This window comes from Lithobates pipiens, unplaced genomic scaffold (assembly GCF_037356315.1).
Source record: "Lithobates pipiens isolate NorthernLeopardFrog02 unplaced genomic scaffold, aLitPip1_a1.2 Scaffold_19, whole genome shotgun sequence".
Classification (NCBI taxonomy): domain Eukaryota; kingdom Metazoa; phylum Chordata; class Amphibia; order Anura; family Ranidae; genus Lithobates; species Lithobates pipiens.
In genome coordinates, this window is record NW_027507764.1 from 295,037,444 (window position 1) to 295,056,626 (window position 19,183).

A 19,183-nucleotide genomic window follows, 5' to 3' on the forward strand; every position below is an offset into this window, starting at 1 on the left:
AAGTGAAGTTTTTGGTCCTGGAGGTGATCCTACAAGATCCCAGAGGAGGGTATTGGGACCGTGCAATTCTCAAGCGTGAAGCCTTATGGATTGAGCGTTTGAATGCTCTCACCCCTCCGGGCCTCAATGAAGCCCATTCTTATAAATATTTTCTTTGATTTAGCTTTGTCCCTATTCCAGTGTTTTCCCCCCTTTTTTGTCACCTTACCTGGGTGTCATTTAGGTATAGATTGAACACTATTGTTTGTAAACTTATTTCCGAATCCCGTTTGAATCCGGGTTTTGTTGCATTGATTTTTGGGGCAGGTCCTGTGTATTATTACTTACAATATTGTATGCTTATTATCACTTACTCGCCCCGGTGGAGAGCATGGGTATTTACCATGTCCCTTGCCCCCCCCCCCCCAATTCGGAGCTAGCCCTTGATTTTTCTGATTATTCTTTGAGTATTGTTTAATAGTTCCCGTGGCCCTCCCTGGCTGGCCCCACCAGAAGTGGCTTGAGGAGTTTACTCTCCCCCCCTGGGGCAGATATGTGGTGACCTCGGTAGGATGGACCCGGCTCCCGCTATAGGGCCAGACCCATTCTCTGTCTTCCATTGCGGACACTTGTGTCTACAGGGAGGATGCGTGTGCAGAGTGTGACGCTGATGACGCACGGAATTGGTCACCTGACCTTGCGGTGTGTTACCATGGGCGGATCTACGGCGGACTGGCGTTTCCATCAGTTATGCCCGTCCGTGTTCTTACAGTCTCCAACACTGTCCCATCAGCGGGGGTTACTGAGACGATGCGTGCGCATCCTCCACCTTGGTGCATGCACACAACCCACGGATGATGTTGGGGAGCGTCAATGACACGCCTTCCATTTCCGGGTTGGAGGTTCTTAAGGCGCCGCTTTGAACATAGAAATCAGAGCAGGGCCAGTAAGAGAGGCACACGTCATTGATCTGATTAAATGCAAGCCTGTTCCAACTATGGGAACCTATACAATTTTCCTTTTTTTCTTTTTATTGCGTTTACCTAAGAGGACTGTTAATCCCTTTTGGGGTTTTGTCCATTTTTACCATCTTTTATAGACCACCCTTTTGGATCCCTTCTGGGTTCTCCGTTGAGGATTCTTTTCGCAAAAATATTTTTTCTGCCCTGGTCTTATGCTAGTATATGGCAATAAGTGGGTATGTTATTACCACCCTATCCCACTATATCACAAACAATATGTGTGTGACCCATGGACCCCTTGGTTTACTGTTTGGTATGGGGATCTCTTTACCTACTCCCCATCTATGTTTGTTTGCGATATATGCATTTCGTCCATGGGCCACTATGGTGTTGTACTTACCGCTATTCGAATTGATTTTATTGTTATTTTTTCATCTGTAGTGCAAATTGTGCTCCTTTACGCTTTACCACCCGTATCCGCTCCCGGGGGGGGGGGGTGGGGGGTAACCCATACAAGGGTGTCTCAAAGTTTGCCGTCTCTGTGGCTAAGGGTTGGAAGCTTTGGGGGGAGTCTCGGGTACCTTATGTTAATACTCCAGTCATAATGTAATTAACTTCTCTGTTTTGTGATGAATGAATAGGATGTCTCTTCTCTTTTTAAAAAAAAAAAAAGTCTCCTGAGGAAGCGGCTTTTAGCCGCGAAACCGGTCGAGCTACAAGTCTACTCTACACCAATGTAACACCCCCCCCCCCGTGTGGGGTTCTTAGCAAATATTGTAAAACTATTATTCTTGTACATATTGACCATTATCAATATGTCTGTGGCAACTGTTTGTATTTGTTTTTTTATTTTTATTTTTTATTTTTTCTAATAAGTTTAAATGAAATTTGAAGGTTTTTGTATACTATATTTTGGTACCGCAACAATCCCTAGTGTCCCCTATGCTCTTAGGATTTTTTCTGGAGTAATACCCTCTTTTGAGCTTTTTTTTTTTCCTTCATATATTATTTTGGGACGATTAATGTTTACCCATTGATGCGACCCCTTTTGACCTATCAATTTATGTATAATTGTTTTCATCATGTCCCTTTCTTAAAAACTGTTAATTCTATCATTACCTCTGCCTTATCCATGGGTACCGCGATAGTCCTAATCTTTTCCTATGCCAGGGGCATGTTTGGAGCAGTCACAGGTATTTCTTTCCAATAGTCCATTTCAAAGGATCATGGTACTTAAAGCGGTTGTATACCCGCTAATGTTTTTTTTTTTTTTTGCCACCTGCATACTAGCTCATTATGAAATTCTTACCTTAGAACGAGGCCCCGACATCTGGCCCGATCCACGCCGAGGGAGCTGACATGCTCCCTTGGCGTTTCTTCTGGGTATCGCGGCTCCGGCACTGCGAGTGGCCGGAGCCACGATATCGTCACTCCCGCGCATGCGCGTGGGAGATTTCATCCCGGCAGGGTCGGCGACTGCCGGGCTTTCAGCGGAGAATCCCCTTGTGCGCATGCGCCGCTGCAGTCAGCGGCGCATATCGAGGGGAATATCTCCTAAACCATACAGGTTTAGGAGATTTTTTTTTACCTACAGGTAAGCCTCATTATAGGCTTTCCTGTGGGTAAAAGTAAAAAATTTTTACTATACAACCACTTTAATTGATCGCGGCAACCCTTTCTATTCAATTGAACAAAGGGAAAACTTTTCGTTGGAGGGAAGTAAAAATAAAAAATGGTTGCATAAGTGCACACCCTTAAACTAAAACCTTTGTTGAAGCACCTTTTGATTTTATTTAGGGCTGAAACAACTAATCGATTAATCGACAACTAATTGATTATGAAATTAATCGATTACTATTTTCAGTGACATAATGGGGTTAAAAAAAAAAAAAAAAAAAAAACTAGAATTAGCCCTTTATAGTACAAAATATTACTTTCACTGTTCTACAGTACAAAAATGAACCCCTTACAGTAATGATTATCTGCTTTTTTCTACTATAAAAAGGGCTCAGTTTTGTTTTTTTTAACCCCATTATGTTACGAAGTGTCTTAGACCTGGTTCACATCTATGTGTTTTATGGTGCTTTTTGCAGAAATGCACTACAGTTCATTTACATGGTTTCCTATGGGACACATTCACATCTGAAAGGGTCAGGGACTTTTCACGCAAAATGGTGTTTAACCACTTCAATACCAGGCACTTAAACACCTTCCTTCCCAGACCAATTTTGAGCTTTCAGCGCTGTCGCACTTTGAATGACAATTGCGCGGTCATGCTACATGGTACCCAAATGAAATTTTTATAATTTTTTTCCCACAAAGCTTTCTTTTGGCAGTATTTGATCACCTCTACGGTTTTTATTTTTTGCGCTACAAATAAAAGAATACCACATTTTTGGGCGGCATGCGTGGGCACAGGGCGGCACAGGTGGGCACTCATAGGCGGCATTGTATTGTTATACTGTACTAATGGATGCCAATCAGTGCCAAACAATAATGCATGCCAATCAGTGATGCCCATTGTGGGCACTGATTGGCATCCATTATGGGCACTGACTGGCATCCCTGGTTGTCTAGGGAGGATTACCTTTTGCTGGGCATCCCTGGTGGTCTGGTGGCATCCCTGGTGGTCCAGTGTGGGCATCCTCGGGGGGGCTGTGCTGATAATCGATCAGCACAGACTCCCCCTGTCAGAGGAGCAGCCGATTGGCTCTCCTCTACTCGCGTCTGACAGACGCAAGTGAGGAAAAGCCGATCACCGGCTCTTCCTATTTACACTGTGATCAGCCGTGATTGGACATGGCTGAACACGTGGTAGAGTCTCAGTCGGAGACTCTTTACCGAGATTGTAGTTGCCGGGTGTCAGGCTCATAATCCTGATCACGTCATATGACGTCCGATCAGGATTATGCAACCACTTTGCCACCGTCAATTCCCTATAGGGTGGGCGGCAAGTGGTTAAGACTGGATTCACACCTATGCATTTTAAAGCGGGAGTCCACCGGGACTCCGCGTTTTTTTTTTTTTTTTTAAGCCAGCAGCTACAAATACTGCAGCTGCTGACTTTTAAAATAGTGACACTTACCTGTCCAGCGCGCCCGCGATGTCGGCACCCGAAGCCGATCTCTAGATCGTCTGTAAGGTGCTGCCGCCGCCATCTTGGGCATGGGAATCAGGAAATGGAGCCTTTCGGCTTCATTTCCCGGTTCCCTACTGCGCATGCGCGAATCGCGCTGCGCAATAAGGACGGTCCCCGCTGCCTCTGGGATCTGTGTGTTTCCCAGCAGGCAGCGGGGCACTTGCGGAAAGGGGCGGGCACTTGCGGAAAGGGGCGTAATCTACGCCCCTTTCCGCAGAGAGCTATCCCAGAAGTGGGTGCAGAATACCTGTACTGTACAGGTATCTGCACCCCCCTCCCCCCTGAAAGGTGCAAATTGTGGCGCCGGAGGGGGGGGGGGGAGGGTTCCGATGAAGCTTTAAGTACTTTTTGCATTTTGCAGATTTACACTACAGTCCATTTAACATGGTTTCCTATGGAACACTTTCTGTAGTGCAAATCTGCAAAATGCAAAAAGCACTAAAAATGCATAACACAAAAAACAAATACAAATATTAATAAAAAAAAAAAAGGTACCACCCGCCCCCCTGGGAGAACATATCTGGCCGGCGGCATTCCGGGACAGCTTCGGACGCGGCGTTTTACGCGTGCGACATGACGTGCCGACGTCACGCCGGTGCGACGAAGCTGCGTACCTTTCCGCCATCTTGGGAAGGTCATTTCCGGAACGCCGGGGGGGACCACATCCGGTCGACCAACATGGTGACCAGAGCAATTAGACGGACAGACGGGCGGGACCCTTTGATGGGGATTACAATCGATTCAGCTGGGATTACAATCGATTCAGCTGAGCAAATTGGGTACAAGGTATTTATACCCCACCTTCATAGACAGGTAACCTATCCCGTTTGTGACAGGATACCAGTTACACTGATACTGTGTTGAAGGGTAAGCTACTGGTTTGCCTTCACTGGCACTGTAACCTTTAACCTCTAGTACATGTGTGTTTGTTTGAGCTCACTTGTTACCATTCTTTATTTGCAGACGAAAGTCTCCTATATTTTATTGCAAGGTTCCTGAAAAGGAAATAAAGGGGGGGGGGGGGCTTGCAAAGTCTGCAAGCCCTCATTTACTCATCCCAGTAACATTGCCCTTTTGGGTTCTCTCAACAAACGTGCACTCACTGGAAGATACACATAGGTAATATAGATACAGCTTCACTTTTATACTTAGCATAGCCCCTTCTGGTCTGTGGTTATTGTTGCACGTGGTATATTGGGTCCTCTTTTTTCTTTCTTTCACGTTTTTTGCTTTTGCTCTCGTTTCCCACTGTGCTGCTACATTCATAGGTTTTTTCACTTTGTTAACCGTGTCCTTTCACTCTCATGCATCACTGTGTATTGATCAGCACATTTCCCTCTCAAGCACTCATGTATAAGTCTCCTAGTACCCCTTTCTTTTATACACCATTCGGGTGGGGCCCTTGTCTCCATCTATAGAGTGGGCAGTACCCAATTAGCGTACTAAATATGAGATTAGAGATTAGAGATTAGAGATAGAGATAGATATTTATTATCTTCTTATTGTCTTTATATTTTATCCTACTGCAGGGTGTCTCCTTTGACCCTTGGCTGTCTACGTCTATATTCCCCTCCATATTACACACTGGAGGTGGAACTAGGGATGTGATCCCTCGTAAGCCATCCCGTTTTTTGGACTCAGTTTCCCTGCCCTCCCTTGATGGTAGGGCACAGCGACTAATACCAGCTATACGAGTCTTGGCACATCCATGAAGGATATGAGAGAAGTGGTTGAGTGTATTCTTGTCTTTTAAAGAGGATTTCCACTGTGGACCATACAGGTATTTACCTGTGATGTATATTAACTGGTAATTATATAATATCATTATATCAGATATATACTCTGCTTACAGCAGGTTATTTCTAGTATACCATAATGTACAATGTATGGATATATATTTATGTTTGTCTTCTCTTTTATAATAGATAAACCTTCTGAAGAAGACCCCTGAGAGGGTCGAAACACATAAAGGGCTATAATTATCCATTTTTTACTGTGTATACAGATATATAAGGGTTCATATGATGTAATTACCTTCTGTCTATATATGTACTATTATACATTTTATTCACCAAGTGGAGTTCAATCCTTGACCATTGTGTCACCCATTTAATCTTCCCTTTTTTTATTAATAAATATTTGTATTACAAACTATCCGCTGTATTTCAGTAGTTATTTCTACTGTGTATATACATCAGCTCTTACAGGTAATATATGCTGTTAAAAACCCCATTTAGGGGATATTTCTTTGTTTTTTGTGTTTTTTATACATACTAGGGGTGATCAGCGCCCTCTGACCCTTCATTGGGGTGTTACTGTTTTTTTTTTTTTTTCTTTTTTCTAGCACTAAAAATGCATAGGTGTGAATCCAGCCTCATTGGTTCAATATACTTCAATGGAGAAGCTGCAGATAAGCATGTAATGAGTTGTTGCAGCAATTTGTATTTAATCTGCCCAAAAAAAAAATTCAAAGATGCAAATTGCAGTAAAATCACATGTGCAAAAATCAAAAAAACAAAACAAACGCACAGCAGAAACAGATCAAAAGCAAACTGCATAGGTGTGTACCGAGGCTTAGGTTGGTCACACAGATCAATTTTCAGATGAGAATATTTAGACGAAAAATCTTTGGACATTCGCTGAATGAAAGAATTTTGTTTGAAATTTTCACTTGTTTTTAACATTCTGTTTTTAAAATGAATGTAATTTCTAAAACGAAAACCACATACACTGAAGTTTTCTATTTCCAAATTTTCCTGTCACTGTGGTTGAAAACGAACATCAATTTGACCCACTTTTCAAAACAATAATCGGCCAACTAATCGATTATGAAAATAATCGTTAGTTGCAGCCCTAATTTTATTACAGTATTCAGTCTTTTTGGGTATGAGTCTATCAGCATGGCACATCTTGACTTGGCAATATTTGCCCAAACTTTGCAAAAAACACACCAAATCTGTCAAATTACGAGGGCATCCCCTCTGCACAGCCCTCTTCATAAATCACCCCACAGATTTTCATTGGATTCAGGGCCATTCCAAAACTTGAATCTTCTGGTGAAGCCGTTCCTTTGTTGGATTTGGATATATGCTTTGGGTCATTATGCTGAAAGATGAAGTTCCTCTTAGTGTTCAGCATTCTAGCAAAAGCCTGAAGGTTTAGTGCCAATATTGACTGGTATTTGAAACTGTTCGTAATTCCCACTACCTTGACTAAGGCCCCTGTTCCAGCTGAAGAAAAACAGCCCCAAAAGCATAATGCTACCACCACGCTTCACCAAAAGAACAGCGATGTGCAGTGTTTTTGTGCCAAACATTTTTTGGAACGATGTGCCAAAAAGTTAAACCTTGGCTCCATCAGACCATGACACATTTTTCCACATGCTTTTGGGAGACTTCAGATGTGTTTTTGCACAATTTAGCCAGGCCTGGATGTTTTTCTTAAGAAAAATCTTCCGTCTTGCCACTCTACCCCATAGCCCAGACATATAAATCTAACCTAATATAATAGAATATATATATATTCTATCACTTAAAAGATCGCTCCATGCAGATATACTGTGGCAGGGCTGCCCTCATGCGCAAAATCACCTACACAATTTAGTGAAGTGGGTCTGGGGCATGAGTGCACGCCGCTGGAGACCTGCTCCCACTGTGATGGCCGCCAGCACCCCCGATCATTCACAGGAGGGGAAAATGGTGGTCTATGTAAACAAGGCAAACCACCGCTCTGTGAGGAAGATGGAGGAGATCTTGCGTTTCTTCTAAGCAGAATTGCTGATCTCTCTGTTCCTCCAGTAACACCCCCCCCCCCCCACAGTTAGAAAGCACTCCCAGGGAACAATTAACCCTTTTATCACCCCTGATGTTATTAACCCCCTTACCATCTGGTGTCATTAGTACAGTGGTCCCCAAAATGTGTCAAGTGCCAATTAGGTGTCCTTTGTCGCAGTCCCAAAAAAAATAAAAAATAATAAAATCGCTGATCGCCGCCACTACTAGTAATAAAATGAATAAAAATCCTAGTTTATAGACGCTATACTTTTGCGCAAACCAATCAATCATAGGTGTGTGCAGCCTATTGCATTAGGGTGTGCACCCCAAAGCTCAAACAGAGGAGTGTGTCTATGGAAATGTTTGACCATTCTTTCAGAAGCACGTTTGCGAGGTCAGGCACTGATGTTGGCCAAAAAGGCCTGGCTCGCAGTCTCTGCTCCAACTCATCCCAAAAGGTGTTCAATCGGGTTCAGGTCAGGACTCTGCAAGCCAGTCAAGTTCCTCCACCTCAAACTCACTCATCCACATCTTTATGGACCTTACTTTGTGGCGGGGGATTATGGTGTGGGGTTATTTTTCAGGGGTGGGGCTTGGTTTCTTATTTCCAGTGAAGGGAACTCTTAAAGTGGTTGTATACCCATTTTGGAACATTTTTACCTACAGGTAAGCCTATAATGAGGCTTACCTGTAGGCAAGTTGAATATCTCCTAAACCTGCATGCGTTCTGATGGCCCAGCGGATGCTGCCAGAAAAACAGAGCTCCTTGCCGTAAATTACACTCGGGCGCATTTAGGTGGAGTGGCGTCATCATGGCTCCAGCCACTCACAGCGCTGGAGCCACGAAGAAACGCAGAGGGGAAAAATGTCAGCTCCCCAGTGGTGACCGGGATGTGATGCAGACGCTTCATTCTAAGGTAAGAATTTCATAATGAGCTAGTATGCACAGCATACTAGCTCATTGTGCCTTTGCCGTACAGGTTTTTTGGGGTTGTTTTGCTGGTATACAACTGTTTAAGGCGTCAGCATACCAAGACATTTCAGACAATTTCATGCTCCCAACCTTGTGGGAACAGTTTGGGGATGGCCCCTTCCTGTTCCAATATGACTGTACACCAATGCACAAAGCAAGGTCCATAAGACATGGACTTAGCAGGGGTGGTAGAAAATTTACTTCAAGTGCAATAATTCACATTATAATAGTAACTAAAACATACATTAAGTGTAACAATCTAAAAAATTTAATTCCAAAGTGCTTTAATGATGTGAACCTCCCAACTAAAGTTGTTGCACATTTGTATTGCAATTATCTGTAGAGGTATTTCCACCATCCCTGTTTTCTTTGTTATGTCTTGGTTTCAGTTTTATGAGTACTATATGTGAAGTTGCGTATCACAGGGACCGGTATTGTGGGAATATGGAAGATTGAGATTCCCATACGTTAGAGGGCTTCACCATTATGGTTATTCATTATTAAATTAGCGCTGTACTTTTTTTGTGGTGTGGGTGCACGTAACAGTGCTTAGCAGCAAGCCTTTTACTGATATTTTACCTCCAGTAGTTAACTGTAAATAGCATAATAGGTAATCACCACACTACTAAAAATTGGCGTGTGGCATTAAACAAGGGATTTCAGTAGTGAACACATGAAGAAAGGCGGTGCAAAAAAAAAGGCAAGGAAAACCAAAACACCAACTGAAATCTATCAGTAAGGGTCCTTTCACACGGGGCGGATCAGTTCTGATCCGCCCCGTGGATATCCGTTTGCTCAGCGGGGATCACTCCGCCGATCCCCGCTGAGCAGGGAGATGACAGGTCCGTCTCTGCACACTGTGCAGGGACGGACCTGTCACAGCGCCGCTCTCCCCTATGGGAGATCGGATGACGACGGACCGCAGTGCCCGTCGTCCCCCGATCCGATGACGGATGGAAAAATAGCTTTTTCCTACGTTACACTTTTTCGGATCGGAGCGCGTCGGATGTCAGCGGACATGTCACCTCTGACATCCGACGCTCCATAGAGCTCTATGGAGCACCCGTTCAGGTCCGCCTGAAAAACTGACAGACGGGCCCCTTGTCAGTGCAAATTACTATCAGCTGCTTCAGTCTCAACCGATGACCTATTAAAAAAATAAAAAGTCTCAATTCCAAGGTGTTACACAACATCCATCTCATGATGGATAAAAGCAAAAAGTTCCCTCAAGGCCTTCACAACCTTATTGTTGCAAAACATACTAATGGCATTGGCTACAGAAGGATTTCTAAACTTCTGTATGTTCCAGTGAGCACTGTTGGGTCCAAAACCTGAAAGTGGAAATAACATTTCACAATAATCTGGTCACAACCAGGTGCTCGTCACAAGATTTCTGACAGAGTGAAAAGAATTATTGGAAGAGTAGTCCAAGAGCCAAGGACCACTTGTGGAGAGCTTCAGAAAGACCTGGAATTAGCAGGCCCAATTATTTCAAAGAAAATAATAAGTAATGCATGTTCACCACACAAGACTCCATGATGACGCTTGTCTAAAGTTCACTGCACAACATTCAGATAAGCCTGTGATATATAGGGAGAATATACTACTCTGGCCAGATGAGATAAAAATTTAACTTGTTGGATGCCATAATACACACAATGTTTGGAGGTCAAATGGCACTGCGCATCAACCCAAGAACATCATACCGACAGTGAAGTTTGGAAGGTGGGAACATCAAGGCTGTTTTTCAGCATATCGTAAAGGCAAACTTCATATCATTGAAGGAAGATTGTAAAAAATGTACAAAGACATTCTTGTTAAAAAATCTGCTGCCATCAACCAAGATGATGAAGATGAAGATGAAAACTAGGGTGGACATTTCAGAAAGACAAAAATCCCAAACACAAAGCCAAGGAAACTCAATTGGTTTCAAAGAAAGAAAATATGGCTGCTAGAATGGCCCAATCATCCAGCTTGAATCCAAAAGAAAAAAAAAAAAAAAAAAAAAAAAAAATTCGAAAAATCTATAGAAAGAACTAAAAGATCAGAGTTCATAGAAGAGGCCCATGGAGTCTTCAAGATATGAAGATGGTAAGGAAGACTAGGCCAAATTATCTCTCTCTTAGAGAGAGATATATATATATATATATATATATATATATATATATATATATATATATATATATATATATATATATATATATATATATATATATATATATCTCTCTCTCTCTCTCTCTCTCCATCTCTGAGCAGTGCATGTGGCTAGTTTCTCCATACAGGAGGTGTCTTGAAGCTGTCATTACTTCGTACAAAATCCTTTGTTGGTATTAAATACATTTCAGTTACCGTGTTCAATACATTTTCTGAGCGTCATCCCATTTTATTACACAATCTAATTTCATGTCAATAGCATCTTTAGAAATAGATTTCCCTAAAAAAAGTGATTTGTTCAATACTTATTTGTACCTGAAATAATATAAATATACATTTCATTTTTTGCAAACCCCCAAACTTCTCCATTAAAAAAGGTTGATTAACTAAAACTAGAGTGCAAAATCTGATGCAGCTGTGCATGGTAGCCAATTAGCTCCTAATGGCCCGTACACACGATCCGAATATCGTACGAAAACGGTCGTCCGAGGAAGGATCATACGATTTTCGGATCGTGTGTACACTACTTTCGACAGCCGATCACAACTGTTCATCCGATATTATTCGATCAGACATGCACGGAAATTTTCCTCGTACGATTCCAGATCGTACGATTTTCGTTTAATTGTCGTCCGAAAATACAACACAAATACATTACAACACATGACATCACTAGAGGTCGACCGATATATCGGCCGAAATATCGGCCGATATTTGCCGTTTTTTAAATAATCGGCATCGGCCGATTTGAGCTGATAAAAAGCCGATTTAGAACTACAGCGGGACTTTTCTATAAGGGTCCTTTCACACGGGGCGGATCAGTTCTGATCCGCCCCGTGGATGTCTGTTTGCTCAGCGGGGATCACTCCGCCGATCCCCGCTGAGCAGGGAGATGACAGCTCCGTCTCTGCACACTGCGCAGGGACGGACCTGTCACAGCGCCGCTCTCCCCTATGGGAGATCGGATGACGACGGACCGCAGTGCCCGTCGTCACCCGATCCGATCCGCAGACGGATGCAAAAATAGCTTTTTCCTCCGTTACACTTTTTCGGATCGGAGCGGGTCGGATGTCAGCGGACATGTCACCGCTGACATCCGACGCTCCATAGAGCTCTATGGAGCACCCGTTCAGGTCCGCCTGAAAAACTGACAGGCGGGCCTGAACGGGACGTTAGTGTGAAAGAGGCCTTACAGAAGTCATTTCAGTCAGTGTAAGTTGCCTGAGTCGTCATAGCAACCCTTTCCTCCTCTCTGGGCAGGCTGCCAAGAAAAGAACTAAATGATACAATGTTTACACTTGAATGAATGAAGTCATCTCTGTGTGAAGAGTTCTCAGTTTAACCATTTAAAGACTAAATCTTTTCTGACACTTGTTGCTTACAAGTAAAAATCTTGTATTTTCTGCCAGAAAATCACTTAGACCCCCCAAAAATGATATATATTTTTTTAGCAGAGATCCTAGGGAATAAAATAGCGGTTGTTGCAATATTTTATGTCACACGGCATTTGCACAGAGGTCTTTCAAATGCATTTTTTTTTAGGAAAAAAATACACTATTTATTTTTATTTTTTAAAGTAAAAACAGTAAAGTTAGCCCATTTTTTTTTTCGTCCAAAAGTTTTGACTACCTGTTTTTATTTAATATATAGGTTTGTTTTTTTTTTTTTTATCTAAATCATACATACAAGTAAACTGATTGGAGGTTTGTTTTGTTTAATAAATGTTTAAATGTAAGAAATTTTCTGTATCACTTATGAAGACTGCTTTCACACTGGAGCGGGCAGGCGTTGATGGTAAAACGCAAGTTTTAGCGGCTCTTTACCATCATTTTAGCGGTGCTATTTGGCTGCTAGTGGGGCACATATAACCCAGCTAGCGGCCAAGGAAGAGGTTAAATGCGCCCATGAAGCACTGCTGCCAAATCGCATTGCATGCGCTTTGGCAGTGGTGCCCATTCATATCAATGGGCAGGAGTGGTGGAGGAGCGGTATACACCACTCCAAACATGCTGCTTGCAGGACTTTTTTTTTTAAGATCCTGCCAGCGCATTGCCTCAGTGTGAAAGCACTCTGTCTTTCACACAGACTGCAGGGGAGCCATTTTACAGGCGCTATTTTTAGCCCAAAAGCGTCTGAAAAACGCCCCAGTGGGAAAGGTGTGTTAGATCAAGGGGGATTAAAAAATAAAAAATAAAAAAGGAAAAAAATAAATAAATAAAATCGGCCTAACATATCGGCCCAAAGAAAATCGGCATCATATATCGGCTATCGGCCGCCATGATTTCTAAATATCGGCATCGGCCAGAGAAAAACCCATATCGGTCGACCTCTAGACATCACTAACGATTTTTTTTACTATCGTACGAGAATTTGTGACTTTATTTAGCTATTCAATTTCTACTTGCGATTATTAACGGAAAACTGTTGTGAGATCGGTCATACGATATTCGGATCGTGTGTAGTTTTTGGTGAGTTTTAAAGGCCCGTACACACGATCTGACTTTTTGGAAACAAACATGCAAATTAGCCGTTTTAAGGCAACATCCGACCAGGAGTTGGCTCCATCGGACAAACGTTTTCATCTGACTTTTGTTGGCTGTACGAACAGGGCAAACTTTGACAACATAAGTCCGATGGAGTGAAGTCCAATCGTGTGTACAGAAGCTCATCGGACTTTACAAACACACATGCTCAGAATCAATGCAAAAGATCAGACAACAATACAGAAGTTGACCAAAAGGTGGCGGTAAAGAGCAGAAAAACCACGCGATTTGTGAAAGTTGGCTGAAAAAGTCAGATTGTGTGTATGCTTAACAAGTTCAGGGCCAACGCCCTTTGTACAAAAGTCCACAGGAAAGTTTGTATAAAGTGCAATTGTGTGTATGAGGCTTTAGAATCACATGAACATTCTTTACAGGTGGCCCAAAAATGCACCAGAAACACATCTGAAACCCAGCAAATTCACACAGCAGTTTTGCTACAGAGCAGTGTACTGTAGCAGCAACTTCAGATTGTTCAATTAAGTTGACAAAAAATGTAAAAGCCGATTGGTTCCTATGCAGAGCTGCACCAGATTTTGCACTCTCCAGTTTTAGTCAATCAACCCCATAGTATTGCCTACTAAGGATGAGCTCCGGCGTGTTCGCATGCTCTAGGCGCAGAGCATGCCAGGAAGTCGGCGCAGTGCTGCGCTAATCATAGGCAGTGAGACATTGCCCTGATGCGTGGCTGCAGAGATCGGACAATATCTCACTGCCTGTGTTTAGCGCAGCGCCAACTTCCTGGCGGGCTCTGTACGTGGAGCATGCAAACATGCCTGAGCTCATCCCTATTGCCTACCAATTTTACCATAAACCACCACATTCTAAACCGGTGTGTCAATTTGCTTATGATGAAATAATGATTTCTATTTTTTAACCCACACATATACAAAAGAAAATATATTTGTTCCACAGATTTATGCCAGTCAAATTAGTTGGAAACTCACTCAAATACTTCCAAGGGGACAGTGATGTCATGAAGCTGTTGCCGACACTTGTCTATATCTGCCAATCCAGTAATCATGAAATTCCTAGAGAAAAAGCAAAAAAAAAAAAAAAAAAAAAATTAGTGACAACACAAGAAGCTAGCATTATTAAATTACAATCTCAATGTAAAATTGAGAACAATTACCATCTGATTTTTCAAGACAAAATTCACTACAGCCCACTATATTTAAAGTGGTTATAAACCCTTACATAGATACTAGGGGTGTTGAAAATGACTGGCGCATCGATGCATCACAATTATACCCTTCCCGATTTGGCATCGATGCGGTATCCAGCATAATTGATTATGCATGACGTCATTCCGGCTCCTCCACCTCCCCCCACACAGCAGTGTCTTTGCTGGAATGACAAGCCGCTGATCGGCTGGCTGCGCCTGCCTCTGTTCCCTCCTCAAAGGACAATCTAGCCTCAGAGTGCTGCCCCCACCCATGCTCTCCCCCTCCTCTGGGATTTGTAGTGCTGGACAGTGACACTGGTCATCTCCCCGATGGGGGGGGGGCACCGAGACACACAGATCACTGCACGGAGCGGGGACACACAGAGATCATGGCATCTGTGTTAACATCCTTGGGATAAGGCACAGAGTCGGCTTCAGGAAACGAGCTGTGAGAGGAGGGGGGGTTGGTAGGAATAGGAGTACTCCGGAGGTGAGAGATCAGTCTGTCATGCTTGATATATGTGCAGGGTGAGTGTATAGAAGTGTCACATCCATGCAAGCAGTATATTTCTTGCTGATTGGAATGTCTTTTTGCAGTGATGTTGACCCGTTTACTATCCAAGTTGCTGCCAAAAGACTCAATGGATTTGTTAAAAAAAAAAAAAAAAAAAAAAAAAAGGGATGCTGAAGGGTATTAAAATTTTTCTTTCAACTAATATAAATATATATATCTTCTGATCTTCTGTACCATGTCTGCAGTCCCTGACCATCTCCCCTAGTATTTTGGGAGAGAGAGTCTGGAGCTCCATTAAGTTGTTGTGTTTAGACTTTGCTACATACAGGGAGGGTTTTTTTTATGATTTTTTTTTATGAAAATCCACAAGAAAGCAGCGACAGACATCTCCCCTCATCGAAAAGGGAGAGGAGATCAGTGTGACACAAGCGGGCATGTCAGGCAGGCTGAAACCCTCCGTCACAACCGCGCCGCCTGACAGAATATTTCAGCCGCATGGAGCAGAGGGACAGCCGAGATGCCACCGGCCACACATCGCCGGCAGGAGAACATCACGGCTGAATGAGGAAAACCCCACTCACAGCCACAAGATGCTGCGGAAAGGCAGGGAGAGAGAGCCAGAGGACATGGACAGCCTCCCTCCTCCAGAAACAGATCCCACAGAAACCCATCAGAATAGAGGTAAGAGGCTTGCCTCATCCCCCTGCAACTCTCCCAATAAATCACACCAGGCTAAAAAGCACCATGGCAATACCTCAAAAGTGGTCTCTCACAGCAGGGGTTGACAAATTTGCTTTGAATTTAGGAGCCAGTTTTTTTTTTCAGCTCCCGGGGTAAGGCCACTCAGTTTCACCCCCTATCCCTAACTCACAATGGAGCACCCAGTCAATAACTCCATTGAAACACTGTTACATCAGGGGTATGGGCTGACCAGAAAGAGTAAGGCTGGCAACAGATGGAACTGGCTGGCACTGGCAGGTGGCACTGGAAGGCACGTGGAACTGCCAGATGGCACCGGCAGGTGGCCCTGGTTTGGCGCTGGCAGGTGGCCCTGGTTTGGCGCCGATTGGCGGTGGCACCGATTGGCGGTGGCATTGGTAGGTGGTGGCATGTGGCACTGGTTGGCGGTGGCAGATGGCACTGGCAGGTTGCACTGATTGGCGGTGACACTCGGCACTGGCAGGTGGCACTGACTGGCAGGTGGTTGCAGGTGGTATTGATTGGCGGTGGCACTGGTTGGCACTAGCAGGTAGCACCGATTGGTGGTGGCAGGTGGCACTGGCACTGATTGGCAGTGGCAGGTGGCACTGGTTGGTGGTTGCAGGTGGTATGGATTGGAGGTGGCACTGGTTGGCACTGACACTGGCAGGTGGCACTGATTGGCGGTGGCACTGATTGGCACTGGCAGGTTTCACATGGAGCACTGTTACTAAAATGTAACAGAGGAGCTGTCAGAATTGAGCTTAAAGCGGGAGTCCGCCGTTTATTTTTATTTTATTTTATTTTTTTTAAAGCCAGCAGTTACAAATACTGCAGCTGCTGACTTTTAAAATAATGACACTTACCCGCCCAGCACGCCCGCAATGTCGGCACCCGAAGCCGATCTCTCGATCGTCTCTCGGGTGCTGCCGCCGTCATCTTGGGTATGGGAATCAGGAAGTGGAGCCTTTCGGCTTCATTTCCCGGTTCCCTACTGCTCATGCGCGAGTAGCGCTGCGCAATAAGGATGGTCCCCGCTGTCTCTGGGATCCGTGTGTTTCCCAGCAGGCAGCGGGGGACTTTCGGAAAGGGGCGTAGATTCTGCGGAAAGGGGCGTACCTAATGCAGAATCTACGCCGGAAGTGGGTGCAGATACCTGTACTGTACAGGTACCTGCACCCGCCTGAAAGGTGCCAATTGTGGCACCGGAGGGGGGGGGGGGGGGGGGTGGGAGGGAGGATTCCAATGAGCGGAAGGTCCACTTTAGGGTGGACCTCTGCTTTAAGGTCGGAATGGGCGGGACCCAGCCGGGGTGTGAAACCGACAAGTAACAGAGGCGGATATTTCAGATTTCAGCCTGATGTCGGGGTGGGCGGGACCAGGCCGGGGTGGGCAGGACTCAGCAGCTATCAAACACCAGCCAACCATTGGGCTGCTTAAGAAAAGGGGCGGGCCACATACACGTAGCGGCCTGCCCAGATCCCATTGGCTGGTGTTTGATAGCTGCTGGGTCCCGCCCCCACCTCGGCCGGGTCCCGCCCACCCCGGCATCAGGCTGACAGATCCTCCTCTCTCCATTGCTTGTCAGTTTCACACACTCAGGGCGCTGCTGAGTGTGGAGGAGTGAGGAGGACGGCAGTCAGTGTTAATGCTGCTGCATGTTTGGGGCATCGATAGTGAGTGGGCTGGTGGCAGCTTAGGCGCCAGGTTGCGATTTCTGGTCGCATTGGCGACTTGGGGTTTGTCGAGCCCTGTCTCACAGCACAGCTCACATGTCCTCCCGAGCCAACATACCCCTCACTGACAATCCAGTTTCAGAAAGCATGCTGAAATCGATGTTGCTCACATTACAAAAAGACCTGCATAGAGAATTACAGCCGTCTCTCTCACAAGTGCATGACAGGGTTGATTGCCTAGAAGACAGGGTAGATACAGCAGAGGAACATGTCAGAAATGGGTAAAGCACACAATGAGCTTCTGGATGCCCACGAGCACCATTCAGATGAAATCCAGGAAAGAAAAAAAAAAAAAAAAAAAAAAACCACAGTAGACCGAGGACAGGGCCAGAAGAAACATCAAATTCAGATGGATTCCTGAGACAGTCCCACCTAAAGAGCTCAAAAAATACCTACAACAACAGCTTTTTACTACGATGATCCCAATTTATCTCCACACAACTCAATCATAGACCGTGCACACATTCTTGACCAGTCTGGTGACTGCCACATCCACCGTTGGTGGGTTAGATAAAGGAGTCGCATCCTCCTCCGTTAGTGGATACAACTTCTGCAACCTATTGGTTGAGGAGGATTTTCCCTCCCCACTTTCCCATTCCTCCTGAAACAGGTCTCTTATTTCGGTCTTAAGAGGAACCCAAAGACTTGTTCACACTTGCAGCAGGCTCTGCTATCGAACTGAAAAGCAATCTGTGTTTAGGTCACTTTTCAGAGGCATTTGATATCACGTAGAGTGGACAAGTGTCCTGCTATGCGATTTTCAAGGAGTGATTTGTACGCAATATTGCAACTCGCATTGGGGGGCGGCCCATTCACTTGGGTGTACGTGTGCAAAAAGATGCCCCTGCTTCTATTTAGGGGCGACCAGCTTCACACAATGTTTTTAAAGGCGCATTCTCCCACATGACAAATCAGCAGAATCACATCTCATTTGGGGTGCCCTGAAAGGCTAAAAAGGGACCTAATGTGTGTTGTGCAGCAATTGCCACACAATTATTGTCAGGGTTAAACCCTTCCAGATTCTTTGCAAAAGATGTGGCAGAAGTCAAAACAGAGGGAAAGCATGAAATAAGGGAGAACTGGTCTCTAAGGTGTTACCAGTGCATCTACCACTATTGCTAGTGGGACCCTCGTCCCAGACACAACCTGTTCCAACCTTTTGTAGAACTTGGAATCCAGTAGATTCACTTGCAAAGTTCCCCCACCACTATTCTATAACTGGACTATGTACTAACGATAGACAGCACTTGTGCTTTCCCCAGACAGAATGTGGTTCACCATCTTGAGCCACATGACTCCTGGTGCCACCCTGGTGGTTGATATATATGCCCCTGCAGAGGCTTTTCCAGATAGAACCTACAACTGGTTTGTACCATAATTCAGAGCAGGGCGTACTGGCCAAAAGCTCCAAGATATTTATGGGCAGTATACGCTCCTGTGGAGACCAAGAACTGTAGCCACCCTCAAACCAAATGGAGAAACTGGCCTTAGTGCCCATTATCTTCTAATACCTGAAAGGAAGAATTCAACCTTTCTAGATTCCCAACCA

The 19,183-nt window shown here is 44.5% G+C and overlaps 1 protein-coding gene across 1 annotated transcript in view; it reads right to left on the reverse strand.

The window, feature by feature from the left end:
- The window catches only part of MED10 (mediator complex subunit 10), a 49,290-nt gene that overhangs the window by 13,766 nt on the left and 16,341 nt on the right, over window positions 1–19,183 (reverse strand). Inside the window, exon 2 of the mRNA XM_077492009.1 lies at window positions 14,468–14,551. Within this exon, the coding sequence (XP_077348135.1) occupies window positions 14,468–14,551 (84 nt within the window). The remainder of the gene's footprint in view (window positions 1–14,467; window positions 14,552–19,183) is intronic.